Genomic DNA, 20,735 nt, shown 5'->3' on the forward strand with positions numbered 1-20,735 from the left:
TCATTCTCATGCCAGTCAATCTACTATTTAATCATATAATTGATTATATGTTTTATAAGTGGACTTTTAAAAATAGCAATGCCTCAAGAATCATTTCACAATCTTGGTATCAACACCAAAGAAAAAAAAAAAAAAGGAATCAATATTTGGCACTTACTGATAGGTTAATGAATAAACAGGTCTAGTAAGTATAATAGTAGGGCTTGTGGGTTTTCTGAAATGTGTCTACTTGGACTGGCTTTACTTCACAATTTTTGTTTAATTTTTAATTGAAGGATGATTGCTTTACAGTGGTGTTGGGCCTTACAACAACAACAGGAATCAGTCACAACTGTATATGTGTGTGTGTGTCCCCTCCCATTTGTGCCTCCCCCATCCCCCATCCCAACCCACTGCACCAATCTTAACTTCCCTGAGTATTTCATAGCTACTTCCCGCTTTGGGCAGATAAGCATTTAGATAGGAGAAAAAATCAGGATGTAATCAATTTCTGTGGAGCTGTCAAACCTGAGGTAGCATCCCACTATACTGGCGGCTGATTGAAATAACACACATGCACTCTGGTTTTTGTCTTAGCTGGATGTATTGGACAGACTGGGAGGAAGATGAAATAGATGACAGCGTGGGAAGGATCGAGAAGGCCTGGATGGATGGCTTCAATCGGCAGATTTTTGTGACTTCAAAGATGCTGTGGCCAAACGGTTTAACTCTGGACTTTCACACCCACACGTTATACTGGTGTGATGCCTATTATGATCATATTGAGAAAGTATTTTTGAATGGAACTCACAGGAAGGTAAAAGACAAATGCTGCTGTTTTAACCCACAGGCTTCTTTCGCAGAGCCCTGTTGTGTTGTGTTAAAAATACTTTCAAGTTTATTTTTACCCCTCTGAGGTAGCTGCCAGTAGTCTCTGTGGGGTGGCTGAAGGAGGCTGAGCATTAAGCAGTGCAGCTGGCACTTGCCTCCGGGAGACTGGGCCCAGCTCACTGTGGTATGCCAGGATTTGTGGGATTTCTAAAAGAATCTCTTAGGATATCAGAGCTGTTTGAAAATGGCATTTCTACAGTATTGATGTTTGCTAGGGCAAACCAACTCAATTTGGTTCAAATATCTTCAAGTGTTTGGAGCTGAAATTTAACCTAAGTATTTTGACAAAGTTATTATAATTCACTTACTCAGATAAAGAACTTCATAACATTGGAATTGAAATACAAGAGTAGACTGAATTTCAAGCCCATGGATGTGAATAAATATCAACATCTTCTTACCTCGTTTGGTAGAATCATTGCAAAATGATTTTGAAATAATTCTGTGAAATTGATGATGCCATTGACTGTGTGAGACAGGCAACATTGGAAAAATATCACCTCTATATTCTCTCCTATAGTCAGTCACCTCAGCACATATAGCCTTATGAATGGCTTCAATATTTAGTTAAACAGTAAGAAGATGGAATATGAGAAATTACCAAAATGTTTCCTTTAACAATATACTTCCTTCTTTTTTTTGAAAGGGTATTTGCACAATTGACCAAGCCTATCTACTAAAGATTCTGTTTGAGAAATGTAGTGCATTAATCAGTTAAGACTATTTCAATCCTTGGTTAACTCTAACAATGCTTTAAATAAGTAAATATTTAAATAAGTAAGTAAGACTGATTTGCATTTAACCTAATGTTACAGACTTAAGAAGTATTAAATCAATACATTCCATCCACTTCCGGTGTTATAAGACCATATTGTATCCCTTGGCTATTGGATGAGCAATATTGCAAGATACATAATGCCACTAATTACTCAGATCAATTTCTATCCCAGAATATCTTATTGAAACGTGATAAGAAAAAGAGATAGGGAAGAGTATCAGCCAAAGTTCTTTTATTGTTTGTATTTATTGACCATATGTATAATTTTGTGTATGAGAGAATTGAAATGGATGCAATGTAAATGGTCTCCTTCAAATAACATGTCCTAAAAACAGGAAAATATGCTCACATTGTGAAATTCACTTTTCAGATATACTGAGAGAAAAGTTTTTAGTTAGATCATTGTTCTACTTATTTGAGTATTCTTTCTAAATATTTGGTTATGTTTCTAAAGGTCATTTCTGATTTTTCACAATGTGTTTATATTTTACAGATTGTTTACAGTGGGAAAGAGTTGAACCATCCTTTTGGACTGTCACATCATGGGAATTATGTGTTCTGGACTGATTATATGAATGGTTCCATTTTTCAACTAGATTTGATAACTAATGAGGTAACATTACTGAGGCGTGAAAGACCACCCCTGTTTGGGCTTCAGATTTATGATCCACGAAAGCAACAAGGTATTAAAAACCATATAAAACTGCATCTGAGTTTTACATATAATAGTACTTCACAGAGGTTGCATAAAGATTTTGACAGTGTTGCTAAAGTTTTATGATAAAAGGTGTCTAGTCACTCTGAAGTCAATCAAATCTTAGCTTTTGTTACCATAAAAATATATTATTTATTGTTCAAAATATCCTGAGTGAGTAACTCTGGGAATTCTATTAGAGTGAAGTTCAAGGTTTTTTCCAGATACTTCCTTTTTCATGTCATTTCTACTGGAAAAGGCTGTTATTTAAAGTAAAAATCCTCAGTGTTTTCAGAGTCAGTATTGTGAGAAGTGGAAAAACTTTCAGTGTGGAAGCAACATTATGGGAAAATGTTAAAATATATATATGTACAATATAAGGATAATAGTATTTTTAAAAATATCTTAGTATATTATCTGATCAATTCATATACATTTGAGGTATATTAAATTGTTATAGATGTTATAAAAGTGAAATAATCTACTCTGATATTCATGTCTTATTAAATCAGATAAAATTTTTATATTTTTTTAATCTGCATGAGTTATTAATATTTATTAGGCTATCCACAAACAGAATTACTCTGAATTTAGGTAACAGAGTAATGTTTAAACATATACATTACCATATGTAAAATAATAGCCAGTGGGAATTTGCTGTATGACTCAGGGTGTTGTCTTATTGAGAATATGTGTTCAGCCAGATTGATTATTTTTCATTAACTTAGGAGAAATAATCAATAGTTTGAGTTTTCTATCCAGAGCAGACAATAGAATGTGGAAATGATGCCTGGTCAACATCTTTTTTGGTCAATACACATTGAAATTAGATAACCTACTTTGAATCTAAATGTTTGCTACCTTTCTCTATATTGATTAAAGTGGTCAGATTATGAAACAAAATGCTCTCTGGTATTCAAATGCAAACATGTTATTATGTTACATTTTTCTTTTTGTGGGATTTATCTTTGCATCTTTGAATGTTAAATATCAATAAATATTTAGAAACATAATAATCAGTGGCATATAAATTTTGATTAAATGCTCTTGACAGACTTTTTTGAAAGTAAACTTGTAATTGAGTAGAAAACCAAGTCGTACATATCATTAATTCTTCGTGGAAGAAAATAAGCTGATCTTATATAGCTTTGTACCTTGTTTTTCTACAGTATATGACTGTATATACTATGAGGTATTTAAAGAGAGGGTTATAAAATTGTTCCATGTAGCTTATATAAAAGAATAAAAAGCTTATATTTATAGTATAGAGTATATTTATATATATTATTCATATATATGCCTATGAGTACATGCATAGAAATACATAGATGATAGCTAATATCACACACACACACAACCACAGGAATACCATGAAAAATATTTAGGAATGCTATCAATGCCATAACCAAACTCTTAGACTTGGTGTTAGAAAATTAGTAATCAGGAAAAACTATTATTAAATTACTTGGTAATATGCCAGTTAATTTCAGAACAATAGATATATAGTCATACTAAACAGAAAGTTACATTTAGGAATTAATTTGTAAGTAATTTTTAGGGGCTTATGGTCAAAATGTTTTTTATCATATCAAATTGTTTCTTTTTATTTAATTGAAAAGCTTTCTTTCGTTTTCATTTACATTAGCTATCTAGAACAATTTTATAACCCTCTCCTAAACTAATTCATTGTAAGTATAGGCGATGGCACCCCACTCCAGTACTCTTGCCTGGAAAATCCCATGGACGGAGGAGCCTGGAAGGCTGCAGTCCATGGGATTGCTGAGGGTCGGACATGACTGAGTGACTTCACTTTCACTTTTCGCTTTCATGCATTGGAGAGGGAAATGGCAACCCACTCCAGTGTTCTTGCCTGGAGAATCCCAGGGATGGGGGAGCCTGGTGGGCTGCCATCTATGGGGTTGCACAGAGTCGGACACGACTGAAGTGACTTAGCAGCAAACACTTTTTTAGCTTTTTATTATCTTGTTTCAGAAGTGCACTTATATTTCCTGCATAGAGAATGACATCATTACATAAGGACAATATTCTTAAAAATGTTGATGAATAATTTCCCATATCAAATTAAAAGTCTTAGATCAGCTTCTATGATAAATATATGAAATTTGTTTTTGTTTAGTCATTAAGTCACATTTGATTATTTCTAACAGTTTAGACTGTAGCCCACCAAGCTCTTCTGTCCTTGGAATTTTCCAGGCAAGAATACTGAAATAGGTTCCATTTCCTACTACAGGGGATTTTCCCAATCCAGGGACTGAACCCATGTCTCTTGCATCTTCTGCACTGACAGGCAGATTCTTTACCACCATGCCACCTGGGAAGCCCTACTATCTCCCAGAGTTTGCTCAAATTCATGGCCATTGATGGAGTCAGTGATGCTATCTAACTATCTCATCCTCTGCTGCTCCCTTCTCATGCCCTCAATCTTTCCCAGCATCAGAGACTTTTTCAATGAGTTGGCTCTGCACATCAGGTGGCCAAAGTATTGGAGCTTCAGCAACAGTCCTTCCAAAGAATATTCAGGGTTGATTTCCTTTAGGATTGATTGATTTGACCTCCTTGCAGTCCAAGGGAAGCTCAACAGTCTTCTCCAACATCAAAATTTGAAACCATCCATTCTTCAGTGCTCAGTCTTCTTTATGGTTCAGCTCTCACATCCATACATGACTACTGGAAAAAGTATAGCTTCGACTATCTTTACTTTCATGGCTACAAGTCACTGTCCAGAATGATTTTGGAGGCCAAGAAACTAAAATCTGTTACCACTTCCACTTTTTCCCCTTCTGTTTGCCATAAAGTTCAGTTTAGTTCTGTCATTCAGTCGTGTCTGACTCTTTGCGACCCCATGGACTGCAGCATACCAGGCTTCACCATCTATCACCCACTCCCAGAGTTTACACAAATGCATGTCCATTGAGTCGGTGATGCCATCCAACCATCTCATCCTCTGTCATCCCCTTCTCCTCCTGCCCTCAATCTTTCCCAGCATCAGGGTCTTTTCAAATGAGTCAGCTCTTTGCATCAGGTGGCCAAAGTATTGGAGTTTCAGCTTCAACATCAGTCCTTCCAATGAACAATTAGAACTGATCTCCTTTAGTATGGACTGGTTGGATCTCCTTGCTGTCCAAGGGACTCTCAAGAGTCTTCTCCAATATCACAGTTCAAAAGCATCAATTCTTTGGTGCTCAGCTTTCTTTATATTCCAACTCTCACATCCATACATGACCACTGGAAAAACCATAGCCTTGACTAGATGGACCTTTGTTGGCAAAGCAATGTCTCTGCTTTTTAATATGCTATTAGGTTAGATATAGCTTTCCTTCTAAGGAGTAAGTGTCTTTTAATTTCATGGCTTCAGTCACAGATGGGACCAGATGCCATGATTTAGTTTTTTGAATGTTGAGTTTTAAGCCAAATTGTTTACTCTCCTCTTTCACCCTCATCAAGAGGCTCATTAGTTCCTCTTCACTTTCTGCCATTAGAAAGGTATCATTTGCCTGTCTAAGGTCGTTGATATTTCTCCCAGAAATCTTGATTCCAACTTGTGATTCATCTAGTTGGGCATTTTCTGTGATGTACTGCTCGGAATATCAGTTAAATGGCAGCTGACAGTATATAACCTTGTCATACTCCTTTCTCAATTTTGAACCAGTCAATTATTCCATGTCTAGTTCTAACTGGTGCTCCTTGACTAAGAAGTTTCACATCCTAAAGGCACTAAAAATGAGTCCAGAATTGATATTCCCCTCTCTCTACTTCTGAAAGCCTGCTGGCTCTAGTAATTATCTGAGGAGTGGTCAATACTCTTCACCCTGACAAGGCTGTGTTCCATGATGGGGTTATGAAATTTACTAACTAATAATTATCTGTGATTATAACTACCAGTAAGTGGGCTAAATATTCTTATTTAAATCTCACAGAAGATATTTAATATAAGTCCTATTCATTTCTATTATACATATGAGAAATCCAAGAGTCTGGCAAATGTAGCCATTCTCCTCAGAAAACAGGGTTCAAATTCAAGTTTATCTGACCACAAAAGAGTTTTATGTGATTCATTTATGTAGCCATTTTAATTAATGAAAATTATATAGCTACTATATTTTTAGATATGGGAAAGGGACATTTTTTTTTAATCATTGTAATTTTATCATTATTTTTTTATTCAATTAATTTTTTTTAATATAAAGAGTCCCTGGACTACATGTTTATAGAATTGAGGATTCAACAATCTTAGACTACAAAGCACTAGTATATCATATACAGCTTTAAAAATATATCTTTAGTCTGCCTTAAAATGCAAATTTTGTAGCAGAGATTAAGTATATTCTTACTCACATAGAAACAAGATACCTTATGTGTTATTTGATAGTTATGTCTATCAAACATATCTGTCCACATACTTGTACCTTGTTTCTACACACACAAATAACTGTTACTGTCATTCAACTTGCTAACTAGAAGTTTCATTCATTCACTTACACAGTCTGTGGCCGACACTGTAAGGGGCAGAAGATTCCTACTTCTCCTAATTATTAGATTGAGGAAAAAAGGCAATGTTTTTGGTCCAGACAGACCTTACCTTAAACTTCATTTAGAAAACTATTCGTCATTCGTTTTCCTTGCATATTTCATTTTATTGAAAGTACTTCCTAAATGACTTAATCTAGAATTTTAGTTTATTGTTTTCAGTTATTTTTATGACTCTTATTGGTCTAATTTTATTTTGTCATATATAAACAAGTTAGAGTATAAGAGCATAAATTTTAGATTAATATAAATTATTTCTATTCATTTGGAAAATATATGAAAAAATAAATAATATGAATATTAGTATTATTACCTGAAAATAAATAATAATTTGTGCTCTAAATCCATACTTTTATAATTATTATTTATATATTTTTTCTAAATATTGGAGAAGTCATTTACTTCTTTAGATCATCAGTAGTTCCATGCACAATGAGATGAAACCTATTTTTATAATTGTGTTATAAACTTAAATGAAAATGACAGTGTATGTAAGGTAACTAACCCTGGGAATGATGAATTATAGATATTCAAAATGAAAGCTATCAATATGTTAATGAACACTTTTATTGATATTTATGTGTAAAGATTTTTCTGCTCTTTGTAGTCAGTCATCTTTTCAAAAAAATATTTCTATATGACTACTTTTGGAAGGTATTAACATTTCAGTACAGACTATTATATAAATTCTATCTGGAATATGTTTAAGTGATAAATTAAAAACAACATTGGGATATAACTAAAATAAAAACATTCTAAGCAGTTCTAATGAGATATAGAATTATTCAAATTAATTTAGATTTGGAATTTGTATCATGACTGTACAAATAGCAATTTCTCTCTTTTAATATATTGTACTCACAGAAAATGAATATACTTTAAATCTTGAATATAGTAATTTATTTCTAAATACTTAAATTTTATATTCAATGGCAATAGTAAGTATGAATCATGCTATTGAATTAAGGAGTATTGACTTTCAGCATATATTTTTGGTAGGAAAATATAGCCTAATATTGTTTTTAGTACTTTCTTCTTTTCTTACTGCTGTAAATTATTCATATACTTCTTAAAATATTTTGAGTTAATTCTCATTTTCCAGATTCTTTATGTTACTAAAATATTCACTATGTAGTTTAATCCTGTACAAAATGTGCATAATATAGACAGAACACCTAAGCATCCTATGAAGTATTATATGTTTATTCCATTGTCTTGGAATAAATATGACTAAATCTGGAAGTTGCTTAAAAATATCCTTTATTCCCTGTTGAAAAAAACCTGAACTGAACTTAATTTCCTTAGCTTTTAAAAATATATATAAATATATATATATATATATAATTTAATTTTTATAAACATTGCAAATTAAATTTACTTGTCAGAATAATGAGAAAAAATAATTATACACTTTAATTTTTTTTCTGATCTGAGGACACAATGATAATCTATGGGAGTGAGTTAAATATTTATTGCATATAGCAATATTTCAAGTTTTTTAGCTCACTTATTAATGCTCTTCACATCTCACCCCTGAAGCCCAAAGTACAATGGCCTAGTCTGTCACTTTTGTCACATTTTTGGCACTTGAACTTTAACTGCCAATACAGTTTTACTCATCATATTATTGACTATATGTCTCCCAGTAATTAAAACTCTTAATTTTTAATGTTTGAGTAAAATATTCTGATGTAATTGAAATGTTATTTATTGATACCTTGGAAAATACAAGGTGTATACATAGTGTAAAATGATCCTGGCATTTACACTGCCAGCTGGGCTGCTGGTCTACATGTATGTATCTCAGAAAAGAGACTTTCTTCCTCACCTTTCCAACTTGTGGGAATGAATAGCGTCAAAATGATGACAACCTAAATTTTACTTTGATGTACATATTTATAGAACAGATTCTCCAGCCTTTTCAAAAATTTACCTCAGTTTTATCTGAGTCTCCAAGGGTGTCTCACAAATGCTCATAAATAATACCATTATGAATTTCCCTTCGAGTCTGCTTTACTGATAGCAATCAGATGTCTCTTCAGTGCCTCGGCTGTTTCCTCCCTGGGACAACACTTTACCCTTGTGTATTGTACATTCTCCTGATGCCAGTGAGGCTGCTCATTTTTAAGCCTTCACAGCCAGCCTGCATTCCTTGTTTCCTCAATGCACTGACATGCCAGTGTACTCCTTGCAAAAGAGGAAGGAAAGTCCCTCCCACCTCCCCAGTGTTTGCCCTTCTGTTTGGTGTTGGTCACTCAGTTGTGTCCGACTCTTTGACCTCATGGATTGTAGGCTACAAGGCTTCCATCTCCATGGGATTTCCCAGGCAAGAATACTGGAGTGGATTGCCATTCCCTTTCTCCAGGGGATCTTCCCAACCCAGGGACTGAACCTGGGTCTTCTTCATTGCAGGTGATTCTTTACCATCTGAGCCCCCAGGGAAACCCTTTCTGTTTATTTGGAATCCAAAGCACATCCATAATGCCTGTCTATAGACTACTTTCTGAAGAACTCAAACTTGCATATACAAGGCCTCTTCTAGGAATCTATCCTGGACAGACACCATTTAGTCCACTCTGTCTTTTTCTCTTCTGTTGCCTGTCTGCACACAGACCCCTATATCTTCCAAGCAACATGTAAATTCCTTTTATGTACCAGTGCATCATATATTTTCAAGCCTTTTTAGATTTCATTTATGATTCAACAGGAATCCTGATTATTTGAATGTGTCCATGGTATGTATGTGTGTACATTTGTATGCCTGCAAAACATCCCCTAAAAAGAACATGAACCCCAACTGGCTAACTTTGCACAGAATCAAGAGTTCTCTGACGTACTTTCTTCACTCTTCTTGCAGGTGACAATATGTGCCGAGTCAATAATGGAGGCTGTAGTACACTGTGCTTGGCCATCCCAGGAGGCCGAGTATGTGCCTGTGCTGATAATCAACTTTTAGATGAAAATGGGACCAATTGCATATGTAAGTGTCTTTTCATGTTACACTCATGGTTTCTTTGTGTCTTTTTGACAAAAAAAATAGCAGATGAAACCAAAGGAATTAAAATCAAACTTGGAAAGAGAAATTCAGAAATAACTCAGGTATAATTCTTTTTAGACTATGAATAATTGAAGGAATTAGTGTCTAATATACAAATGAATAATGATAATGCAGTTTAGCTGAGTATCCTGGCATTGCAGCATCTGTCTTGTGCTGTGCTGTGCTTTGCTCAGTCGCTCAGTTGTATCTGACTCTTTGCAACCTCATGGACTGCAGCCCACCAGGCTCTTCTGTTCATGGGGATTCTCCAGGCAAGAATACTGGAGAGGGTTGCCATGCCCTCCTCCAGGAATCAGACCAGGGTCTCCTGTATTGCAGGCGGATTCTCTACCAGCTGAGCTACCAGGGAAGCATCTAGCTTAGTAAAATTTAAAAATAATTATATGCCACAGAAGAAGATATTTCTTGAAATTGTTAGGGAACCTCACCATCAGTAACTGTAACTGCATATAAATGAAAAATCTATCTATAATGTCATTATTGAACAATAAACTACTAGGGCATTTCAATGTGTATCATCCAGTATAAGAATCCAACAACTATTACCTATGATTATTATCAGTAATAGAAATAATAATAACTTCTATGATAATAGTTATAAGGATCCACATCAAAATGCCCTAGTAGTTTATTGTTCAATAATGGCATTATGAATAGATATAGCTTTAGAAATCAACATTTTTATTTAAAAGAAATAAGATGTTGCAGGTTAGTTGAAATCTTCTTTATTATACTTGCTACTTAATGACCAAACAAAATTTGTCTTCAAAATTCTAGAAACGTTCTTTATAACTAGAGAATATTTTGATCTAATATACTTCAGAATACAAATATGAATTTACCATGGGCAAGGTTTTTTTCCCCCATTATTAATAGAATTTTAAAAATTGCCTATATAAGACACTGCCTGTAGGAAATAGTTCTCTAAGGTGTACTGCCTTTGATTCATCAGATGGTATCTCTCCATTTGTTCAGTGATATTATTAAGTAATTTCTATTTGGTTGTTGTTTTCTTACATCAGAAGAGAAGAGATCTACCAAGACCTGTAGTTTGGGAACAGACAGGTATTAAATATTGCTCTGAACAGCAGAAAGTCTGTCCAGTTGCCTGATAGATTAAATCTTATCTTAGTTATTGGGATAAATGGTATGATTCATGTGTATATTTCTCATTTTGATTTCTAGCATAGATCCTTTTAAGATTATTCTTCTGGTACAAAATGAGATTCTTTGCTACTCTAGCTGGATGACTTTGCCATTAGAACAGATGAAATGCACACACACAGAGGCACATACATACAAAGATAGTAACCTTTGTGAACCTTCACCAGGTCCATTCCTGCCTTTGCTCTATCCTGAGAATTCCTCTCAAAGATGAAAAGTAGCACTGCGCTGTCTCCTTTTTATGGTCGCCACAGACCTTACTGTCAGTACTGGAAGAACAAAGGGAGTTTCATTCTGCCTAAAGATAGATAAGCTTGTTCAGTTTCAAGTGGAATAACTTAGGCTTCTTATTGAATACTAAATCTCATCTTCTTGGTCTTGCAGAAAAGTCAAAATTCAGTAAAGATAGTGTCAATAAAATGATCAAGAGGCTGATTTCTCAGTAACTTAAGAGTTTATATTTTTCATCTTTGTTTTCATCATGGGTAATTGGAAGGAAAGGGTATACATCAGGTACTAATAACTAGATGACTTTTTAAGCTTTACATTTTCTAATTAGCTCTTTAATGTTAATTGTGTAAATTATAATATTATGTATTATTTGCTTCCCTATTTCCTTTATTCTTATGCCCCATTAAAAATTACAGATTCCTTATGTGTTGGCATATCTGTACCTATATTGATATTGATATATGAAAGATTTATTCACTGGGTTATTTCCATATAAATAAAAATTAGGTGACTTTTGCTTGTAAGGAAATACTATGCATAATGTTGGTAATTTAGCTGCTGTTAAGAGATTTGATATGATAGTTTATATGTGACTATACATATGGTGAAAGTTAAAGGAGATTTCTGTGAGACTATTGGTGTATTTTAATATTTATAATTCATGGATGAGGTAACCCCAATTCAATTAAAGGGGATAGAATTAGTATTTTTATCTAGAGATGTTACACTAAACACTGTTAAATGATAAAAGCAGGTGAGTATTTATTTGAGAATTTGTTATTGCATTGGAAGTTTAAAATTTTACTAGATTTTTCAAATGCATGAAACTTATCTAGATTCTTTTCTAATGTAATGGAAAATTAAGAGAACTATTACACTAACTAATTTATTGCAAAAAACTTAAAGTGTGTTTATATAAATTATTCCAGTTTCTATTCATTTAGTAGCAAAATTTTTATAAAGATAATTTAGCCTTAGTTTGCAGATGAGGAAATTAAAGTTCAAAAGGACATGAATACATGGAGTTCATGGTTGCAGACTGTAAGGCAAAACAAGTATCAGTGTGTCACTAGCCTCTCTTTAATGTTCATGTCTCTGGGCTTCTGACTTAGTTTAGGCCAGATTACAGACTTGTTATTCAACTGGAATAACATTTTAACCAGCTTTAAATATAAATCTGTAGCAAAACAAAAAATGCATGTTGCAGTCTCTGAGATATATCTTCCTGGTTGTAGTCATCCTCACTGAACTGACATCAAATGAACAAAAACCCATTGGCAGCTGGTCAGGCCAGAATTAGACACCAATGGTTGTTTCTCAATGAACTTGTGCTAGAAAGCAGTGCCAGAGAAGGCATTCACCCAACAGAAAAATATTGGTATGCTACATGGTTGATTAAGGATGCATTCTAATGCCATGCCTGGAGGGAATTAAGAATGAGAGTAGGCTGGGCTCTTCATTTTTGTGAACCTCCTGTGTCATGGTCAAATCTCCTCACATTAGAAATGAGACCCGGTGTAGTGTAGTTGGGTTTTGGCAAAATGGCTCAGATGGTAAAGTGTGTAACGGGGAACTTACTGCCCTATAGAAGCATATGTAAAACCAGTCGATCACTGATCAAGTGAGTTTATTTCTTTTAAATTTATCTTGATGATTTTGTAGGGAAAATCACAACATAGAAAATTAATAAATGAGAACATGAGTAATACCAAGAAAGTAAGATAAGCTCCTAAAAAAATGAGAGTCACTATTTTTTTTTTCAAAATAGCCATAATAATTTGGTCTAGAGTATTGAGACAATAGCACAGTAATTATTTAAATGCCTCGTTTGTGGCCTGGAAAAAAAAGAAAAAGAACAGAATTTTCCAATATGCCTTACCCAAGAAATCAAGTTAAACTTTGACCAAAATATTGGTCATCGAAGGATAGCATTGCACAATTATATATCGGTGGTACTCTGTGACCTTCTCCACCTTCTGGAACACCAGATATATTCCTCTGTCACAAACAGTGCTCTGCTATGGCTCAGCCATTTATCTGTTCAGCTGTGACAAGCCTTATGTTCTAGGATATATGCAATCTAATGTGTAGTAAAAAGTTTAAGGCAGTAAAAAGTTTAGAAGCCTCATCCAGATGAATATTTATGGTCTCCTGTGCATAGGAACTCACAGAAGATTATGTACCACTTAGGTTGGCTGCTCAGAAGACCACTCCATCTAATGAAAGGTCATCCTGCTATGATCTAAAGAAGAAAATTCAAAAACCATAGCAGCATTTTTCACACTGCCTTCCTATATGGGCAAGCTTACACAGAGTCATTCAGCAAACTACAACTTAAACTTTTCTTTTAGGTTTTTCTCTTCCCCTATTCAAATCAAGGAATAGTTAGAAATGGTGTACTCCCAAAATGCCAAAAAAAAAAAAAAAATCTGTTAAGCAAATAAACATATCCTAATGTGAAACATACAGGAACAATTGGGAAATTGTACTATATTTTTTATCTTAGACTAATGGTTTTATTACTAAGTAATCATAAGTTTGGTATGCTGCTGCTAAGTCGCTTCAGTCATGTCCGATTCTGGGTGACCCCATAGAAGGCAGCCCACCAGGCTCCCCCATCCCTGGGATTCTCCAGGCAAGAACACTGGAGTGGGTTGCCATTTCCTTCTCCAATGCATCAAAGTGAAAAGTGAAAGTGAAGTTGCTCAGTCATGTCCAACTCTTGGCGACCCTATGGACTGCAGCCTACCAAGCTCCTAAGTCCATGGGATTTTCCAGGCAAGATTACTGGAGTGCGGTGTCATCGCCTTCTCTGAAGTTTGATATAGTCAACAGCAAAACATCAATTGAGAGAGGAGATGAGAGCTAGTTTAGAATAGATTACCACGATGGGGTTGAAGAGAAGAAAAGCAAAATTAGAAACATAGAATCTTGTTCTTGGGCACCAAAGCTTATTAAACCAAGGTCAGGACCATATATATTGAATTCAAACACTGAACTGAAGTCCAAATATATGATTTAAAACTAAAATAATTCTAATTAAAATTAAAAGCTTCTGCACAACAAAGGAAAATATAAGCAAGGTGAAAAGACAGCCTTCTGAATGGGAGAAAATAATAGCAAATGAAGCAACTGACAAACAACTAATCTCAAAAATATACAAGCAACTTATGCAGCTCAATTCCAGAAAAATAAACGACCCAATCAAAAAATGGGCCAAAGAACTAAATAGACATTTCTCCAAAGAAGACATATGGATGGCTAGCAAACACATGAAAAGATGCTCAACATCACTCATTATCAGAGAAATGCAAATCAAAACCACAATGAGGTACCACTTCACACCAGTCAGAATGGCTGCAATCCAAAAATCTGCAAGCAATAAATGCTGGAGAGGGTGTGGAGAAAAGGGAACCCTCTTACACTGTTGGTGGGAATGCAAACTAGTACAACCACTATGGAGAACAGTGTGGAGATTCCTTAAAAAATTGCAAATAGAACTACCCTATGACCCAGCAATCCCACTGCTGGGCATACACACCGAGGAAACCAGAATTGAAAGAGACACATGTACCCCAATGTTCATCGCAGCACTGTTTATAATAGCCAGGACATGGAAACAACCTAGATGTCCATCAGCAGATGAATGGATAAGAAAGCTGTGGTACATGTACACAATGGAGTATTACTCAGCCGTTAAAAAGAATTCATTTGAGTCAGTTCTGATGAGATGGATGAAACTGGAGCCGATTATACAGAGTGAAGTAAGCCAGAAAGAAAAACACCAATACAGTATACTAACACATATATATGGAATTTAGAAAGATGGCAATGACGACCCTGTATGCAAGACAGGAAAAAAGACACAGCTGTGTATAACGGACTTTTGGACTCAGAGGGAGAGGGAGAGGGTGGGATGATTTGGGAGAATGGCATTCTATCATGTATACTATCATGTAAGAATTGAATCGCCAGTCTATGTCTGACGCAGGATACAGCATGCTTGGGGCTGGTGCATGGGGATGACCCACAGAGATGTTATGGGGAGGGAGGTGGGAGGGGGGGTTCATGTTTGGGAACACATGTAAGAATTAAAGATTAAAAAATAAATAAATAAATAAAGTTTATTAGTAAGCTTTCTTCATTTACTTCTTTATTTTCTGTACATTAACATGATCAATCATTATACCAGTTTTTACCAAAGAAAAGAGTTAATTCTGGAGTGCATATTTCCCTTGCAGTTTATTGATGGGTCATGCAGAGACCTTCTAATTCCACTGCTCTAACAGCAGGAATCCTAGGATGTGTGAAAACTGGCAGTCCCTTGCCAGGCATGTCATGATTCATGTCATTTTATTTTCAAGCCTAAATTAAAGGATTGTTTCTTACTTTGTCAGTTTTCTTACTCATGAGATAATGTTATAATATTTTTACTAGAAGTGACCCTGACAGTAGAATTATAGGTTTCGAATCAGTTTTCAAATTCAAGTACAACTCTGAAGCTAAGATTATAAGCATACTGTCTGTTAAGATGCTGAAAGTAATTCATGGTTGTGCCTAAATACTCAAGTGAAACATGGGTTCCATCACATTAAGCCTTGGAACAAAGTGACATGGATGGTGGAGTTTTCCTATATGTTTTTGGTTATGGGGAGAACTTTATCACTCTTTCTTTCTAGTTATGTATCTTTTTTTTCCCCCTTTAAACTAACTCTGTTCATGTTCTTGGTTGATAGAACATTAATTGCTGAGCCAGTTGAAGTTGTAATGTAATTATTGAAGTATTAAAGTATTTATTCAATCTCCAGAGATAGAATATCTCACTGCAATAATGGCTGTAGTGTAGAATTATCAGCCTCTGTTAATTCCAGGAAGTCAAGCAACAAGTATTTTTGAACATTTCTTCTGTACCTGGTTCTAGTCTAGGCATTTTTTTTGTTCTGTAATATGTGACATTGTCCTTCATATAGTCAAAAATCTTGTGAAGACACAAGCTATGTGAACATTACTTATAAAATAATGCCTTTGTAGAAGTTTGTGCAAGATGTACAGAATAACAATCTTATTTTTAAGTGGAAGCTATTCACTCTCTTCATTGATGCTAGATATACTTGCTTCACCATCTTGTTGATTCTTGCAAGATTTGGTAGATTGCCTGGCCATCAGTTTGGGTTATTTGGTAGATAATATTGCTACCCAGTTCCACAGATAGGTGAATGCTAAGAAAAAGACCACATTTTGGAATGTCTAAATTGCTATCTTATCCAAATTATCACCTATCACATTAGATTTTAATGTGCTAATGGGCATTGTGGGCTCAAAGATGACCTGTCTTTTATCATTATGTCCTGAACAAACCTAGCCAGCCTTGATAAACATGATTTCTTGTGATATAACTATTGATTACATCTGAAATATGTGGGTTAGGGCTGAATACATTAACGATGCCAAATGCCCTGGGAGATATCGGAAATTAGAACTCAACATCTTAAAAAAAAATCTTTATGATTATGAAGAGTCTGAAAGTTTACCCACGTTGCCAACTAACATGTTAACCCACCAGAGATTCATAGATTTAGACAGATGACATGCAATTCCTGGATCAGGCACAAAGGATTTTATTCATCAAAGCAGGTCACTAAGTTGCACATTCACTTTGATTCTCCTTGCTCCATCCCACCTCCACGTCATATGAAGACGAGGCCCAGAGAGGCCAGGTAGAGGTAGCACACAGAATGTGTTTGTACCACAGATGAAGAACTCTTGGGCTTAAAAGTCTGCTGGAAAATCTACCCAACCTTTGCTTTGAAGGGAGATGTTATCTTGGTTAAGGAGCAAACCTACTCTCTATTCTAAAAGGAAGCACCATTTGTATCTTCCAAGGCTGTTAGCTATTTAAACATCCTTGAAAAAATAGTCCAGAAAGAAGCTGACACAAGACATGTAGAAACACTAAGAAGAAATGCCTGTCCAACAAATTATACGGCTTAGAAGAATTGTAGACGAACTTTTAAATGTCAAAAATATTCATATATGTTTAATATGTGTCACTATAGATATGTGATACCTAACTGCTGTTATAAGTGATTACTTGTATGTATTAATGACATTGATATAAATCATTATCAGAAGCAGTAAATACAAAGCTTAAATTATCTCAGGAGGTAAGCTCTACTGTTTTTCAAGCAATTATCCTTAACCTATTATGAAAAATGAAAATGTAACCTTTGTAATCTGTTTTTGAAAAGTGCCAACTGTATATGAGCAAATATCATTTAAAAATAACTGATTACCCACATATATATGAAACTGTGTTTAAAATGAGTTTAGAAATTATTCCCATTTTCATTCATTCCATAATGATATAATTATCAGTTGAAAGCATTTGAACCTTCAATTCAGTTCAGTTCAGTCACTCAGTCGTGTCTGACTCTTTGCGACCCCATGAATTGCAGCACGCCAGGCCTCCCTGTCCATCACCAACTCCCGGAGTTCACTCAGACTCACGTCCATCGAGTCGGGGATGCCATCCAGACATCTCAACCTTTGTTGTCCCCTTCTCCTCCTGCCCCCAATCCCTCCCAGCATCAGAGTCTTTTCCAATGAGTCAACTCTTCGCATGAGGTGGCCAAAGTACTGGAGCTTCAGCTTTAGCATCATTCCTTCCAAAGAACAGCCAGGACTGATCTCCTTCAGAATGGACTGGTTGGATCTCCTTGCACTCCAAGGGACTCTCAAGAGTCTTCTCCAACACCACAGTTCAAAGGCATCAATTCTTCAGCGCTCAGCCTTCTTCAAGTTCAACTCTCACCTCCATACATGACCACAGGAAAAACCATAGCCTTGACTAGATGGACCTTAGTCAGCAAAGTAATGTCTCTGCTTTTGAATATGCTATCTAGGTTGGTCATAACTTTTCTTCCAAGGGGTAAGCGTCTTTTGATTTCATGGCTGAGTCACTATCTGCAGTGATTTTGGAGCCCACAAAAATAAAGTCTGACACTGTTTCCACTGTTTCCCCATCTATTTCCCATGAAGTGATGGGACCAGATGCCATGATCTTCGTTTTCTGAATGTGGAGCTTTAAGCCAACTTTTTCACTCTCCACTTTCACTTTCATCAAGAGGCTTTTTAGTTCCTCTTCACTTTCTGCCATAAGGGTGGTATCGTCTGCATATCTGAGGTTATTGATATTTCTCCCTGCAATCTTGATTCCAGCTTGTGTTTCTTCCAGCCCAGCGTTTCTCATGATGTACTCTGCATATAAGTTAAATAAGCAGGGTGACAATATACAGCCTTGACTCCCTCCTTTTCCTATTTGGAACCAGTCTGTTGTTCCATGTCCAGTTCTAACTGTTGCTTCCTCAACTGCATATAGGTTTCTCAAGAGCAGGTCAGGTGCTCTGGTATTCCCATCACTCTCAGAATTTTTCACAGTTTATTGTGATCCACACAGTCAAAGGCTTTGGCATGGTCAATAAAGCTGAAATAGATATTTTTTGGAACTCTCTTGCCTTTTCCATGATCCAGCGGATGTTGGCAATTTGATCTCTGGTTCCTCTGCCTTTTCTAAAACCAGCTTGAACATCTGGAATTTCACGGTTCACATATTGTTGAAGCCTGGCTTGGAGAATTTTGAGCATTACTTTACTAGTGTGTGAGATGAGTGCAATTGTGCGGTAGTTTGAGCATTCTTTGGCATTGCCTTTCTTTGGGATTAGAATGAAATCTGACCTTTTCCAGTCCTATGGCCACTGCTCAGTTTTCCACATTTGCTGGCGTATTGAGTGCAGCACCTTCACATCCATCATCTTTCAGGATTTGAAACAGCTCAACTGGAATTCCATCACCTCCACTAGCTTTGTTCGTAGTGATGCTTTTTAAGGCCCACTTGACTTCACATTCCAGGATGTCTGGCTCTAGATGAGTGATCACACCATCGTGATTATCCAGGTCATGAAGATCTTTTTTGTACAGTTCTTCTGTGTATTCTTGCCACCTCTTCTTAATATCTTCTGTTTCTGTTAGGTCCATACCATTTCTGTCCTTTATTGAGTCCATCTTTGCATGAAATGTTCCCTTGAAGACCTTGTCTCTAAATTGATTATGTTAAAGAGTATTTAATTTGGAAATGTCAGTTTTCTAGGGTAGTTTGTCTTTCCCTAGACAAATTAAACTTCTTTAATATAGATATAATTTTTCATAAGCAAGTATGACTTCACTCTGGTCTATGGGTATTTTTGATAATTTCTTAAAACTGTGAATTAAGTTATTTGATCAAAGATCATGTTAAAAAGTCTTTTAAATTAGGGAGATTTTTAATAGTTGAAATCAATCATTTCTTGTTTTCTGCAATCTTCAAGCTGTGAGACAACTGAATTGACTATTTCTTTTGACATGATTTAAGAAAATCTTAAACCTGAACTTAAGTAGGAAAGAAAACTGATTACATCTCTGATCAGGTTTCTTGTCCCATAGGGAAAAAAAAAAAAATTAATTCTGAGAGACTATTGACTAGTAGGCTTAATAATTATAAAATAGAAATTAACCAAGCTACTAATTCCATTTCTAACTTGGGCTTATGTAGAGTCAAAAGAAGGAATTATACCACCTTCAAAGATCTTAAGATCTAACCAAGCAGACAAAGTTCAAAATAAGGGGGATTTGCATGTTGTCAGTGATCAGTTCTAGAGATTCTGAGAGAAAAGCTAGATCCTAGAGATGCTCAGACACATCCCACATTATACCTCCATTTCATCATGATTCCCATCCTCATTCCTGGTTGCTACTATGTAAAAGTTACCCTGAGATTGAATAAGAGACCCAATGACCTCCCATTTTTGTTTTTATTTATTGTCATTTCCTTGAGATGTGTTATCTTTTCTTTTTCTCTCTTTATATGTGTGTGTGTGTGTGTGTGTGTGTGTGTGTGTGGTGTCATGCCTGGTGGCTCAGTCTCCAGTATTCTTGCCTGGAAAATCCCATGGACAGAGGAGCCTGGTGGGATACAGTCCATGGGGTTGCAAAAGAGTTGGACACACACAAAACAACTACACACACACACACACACACACACATGCATATATATACATTTATATGAATATGTACCTATATATTCTTTTAAAAATTGTTACTTTCAAGTGACTTTATGCAATGGTAGCATTAAAGAAATTGCTTCTTCTGCATTTTGTTATTGAGAAAGATTAAACAAGGTGGAAAAATTACTGTTAGGTCCTATATACAGAGTCCGCTTTTGTGAGAGGGAACAGAAAACACACAGGTTTACCTTTGATCTCAATGAATATTTCACTCACCACACTTACTATATTTTTCACCCTTAAGACCTTAATTTTGTAGAGAAGACCTTAAATGAGAATCTGGATTATATGGGA

The 20,735-nt window shown here is 35.4% G+C and overlaps 1 protein-coding gene across 1 annotated transcript in view; it reads left to right on the forward strand.

The window, feature by feature from the left end:
- The window catches only part of LRP1B (LDL receptor related protein 1B), a 1,972,098-nt gene that overhangs the window by 1,047,585 nt on the left and 903,778 nt on the right, over window positions 1-20,735 (forward strand). The window contains exons 13-15 of the mRNA XM_068968462.1: window positions 577-796; window positions 2,142-2,331; window positions 9,748-9,870. Coding sequence (XP_068824563.1) covers window positions 577-796; window positions 2,142-2,331; window positions 9,748-9,870 — 533 coding nt within the window. The remainder of the gene's footprint in view (window positions 1-576; window positions 797-2,141; window positions 2,332-9,747; window positions 9,871-20,735) is intronic.

The sequence above is a fragment of the Capricornis sumatraensis genome, chromosome 3, assembly GCF_032405125.1.
Source record: "Capricornis sumatraensis isolate serow.1 chromosome 3, serow.2, whole genome shotgun sequence".
NCBI classification, from domain to species: domain Eukaryota; kingdom Metazoa; phylum Chordata; class Mammalia; order Artiodactyla; family Bovidae; genus Capricornis; species Capricornis sumatraensis.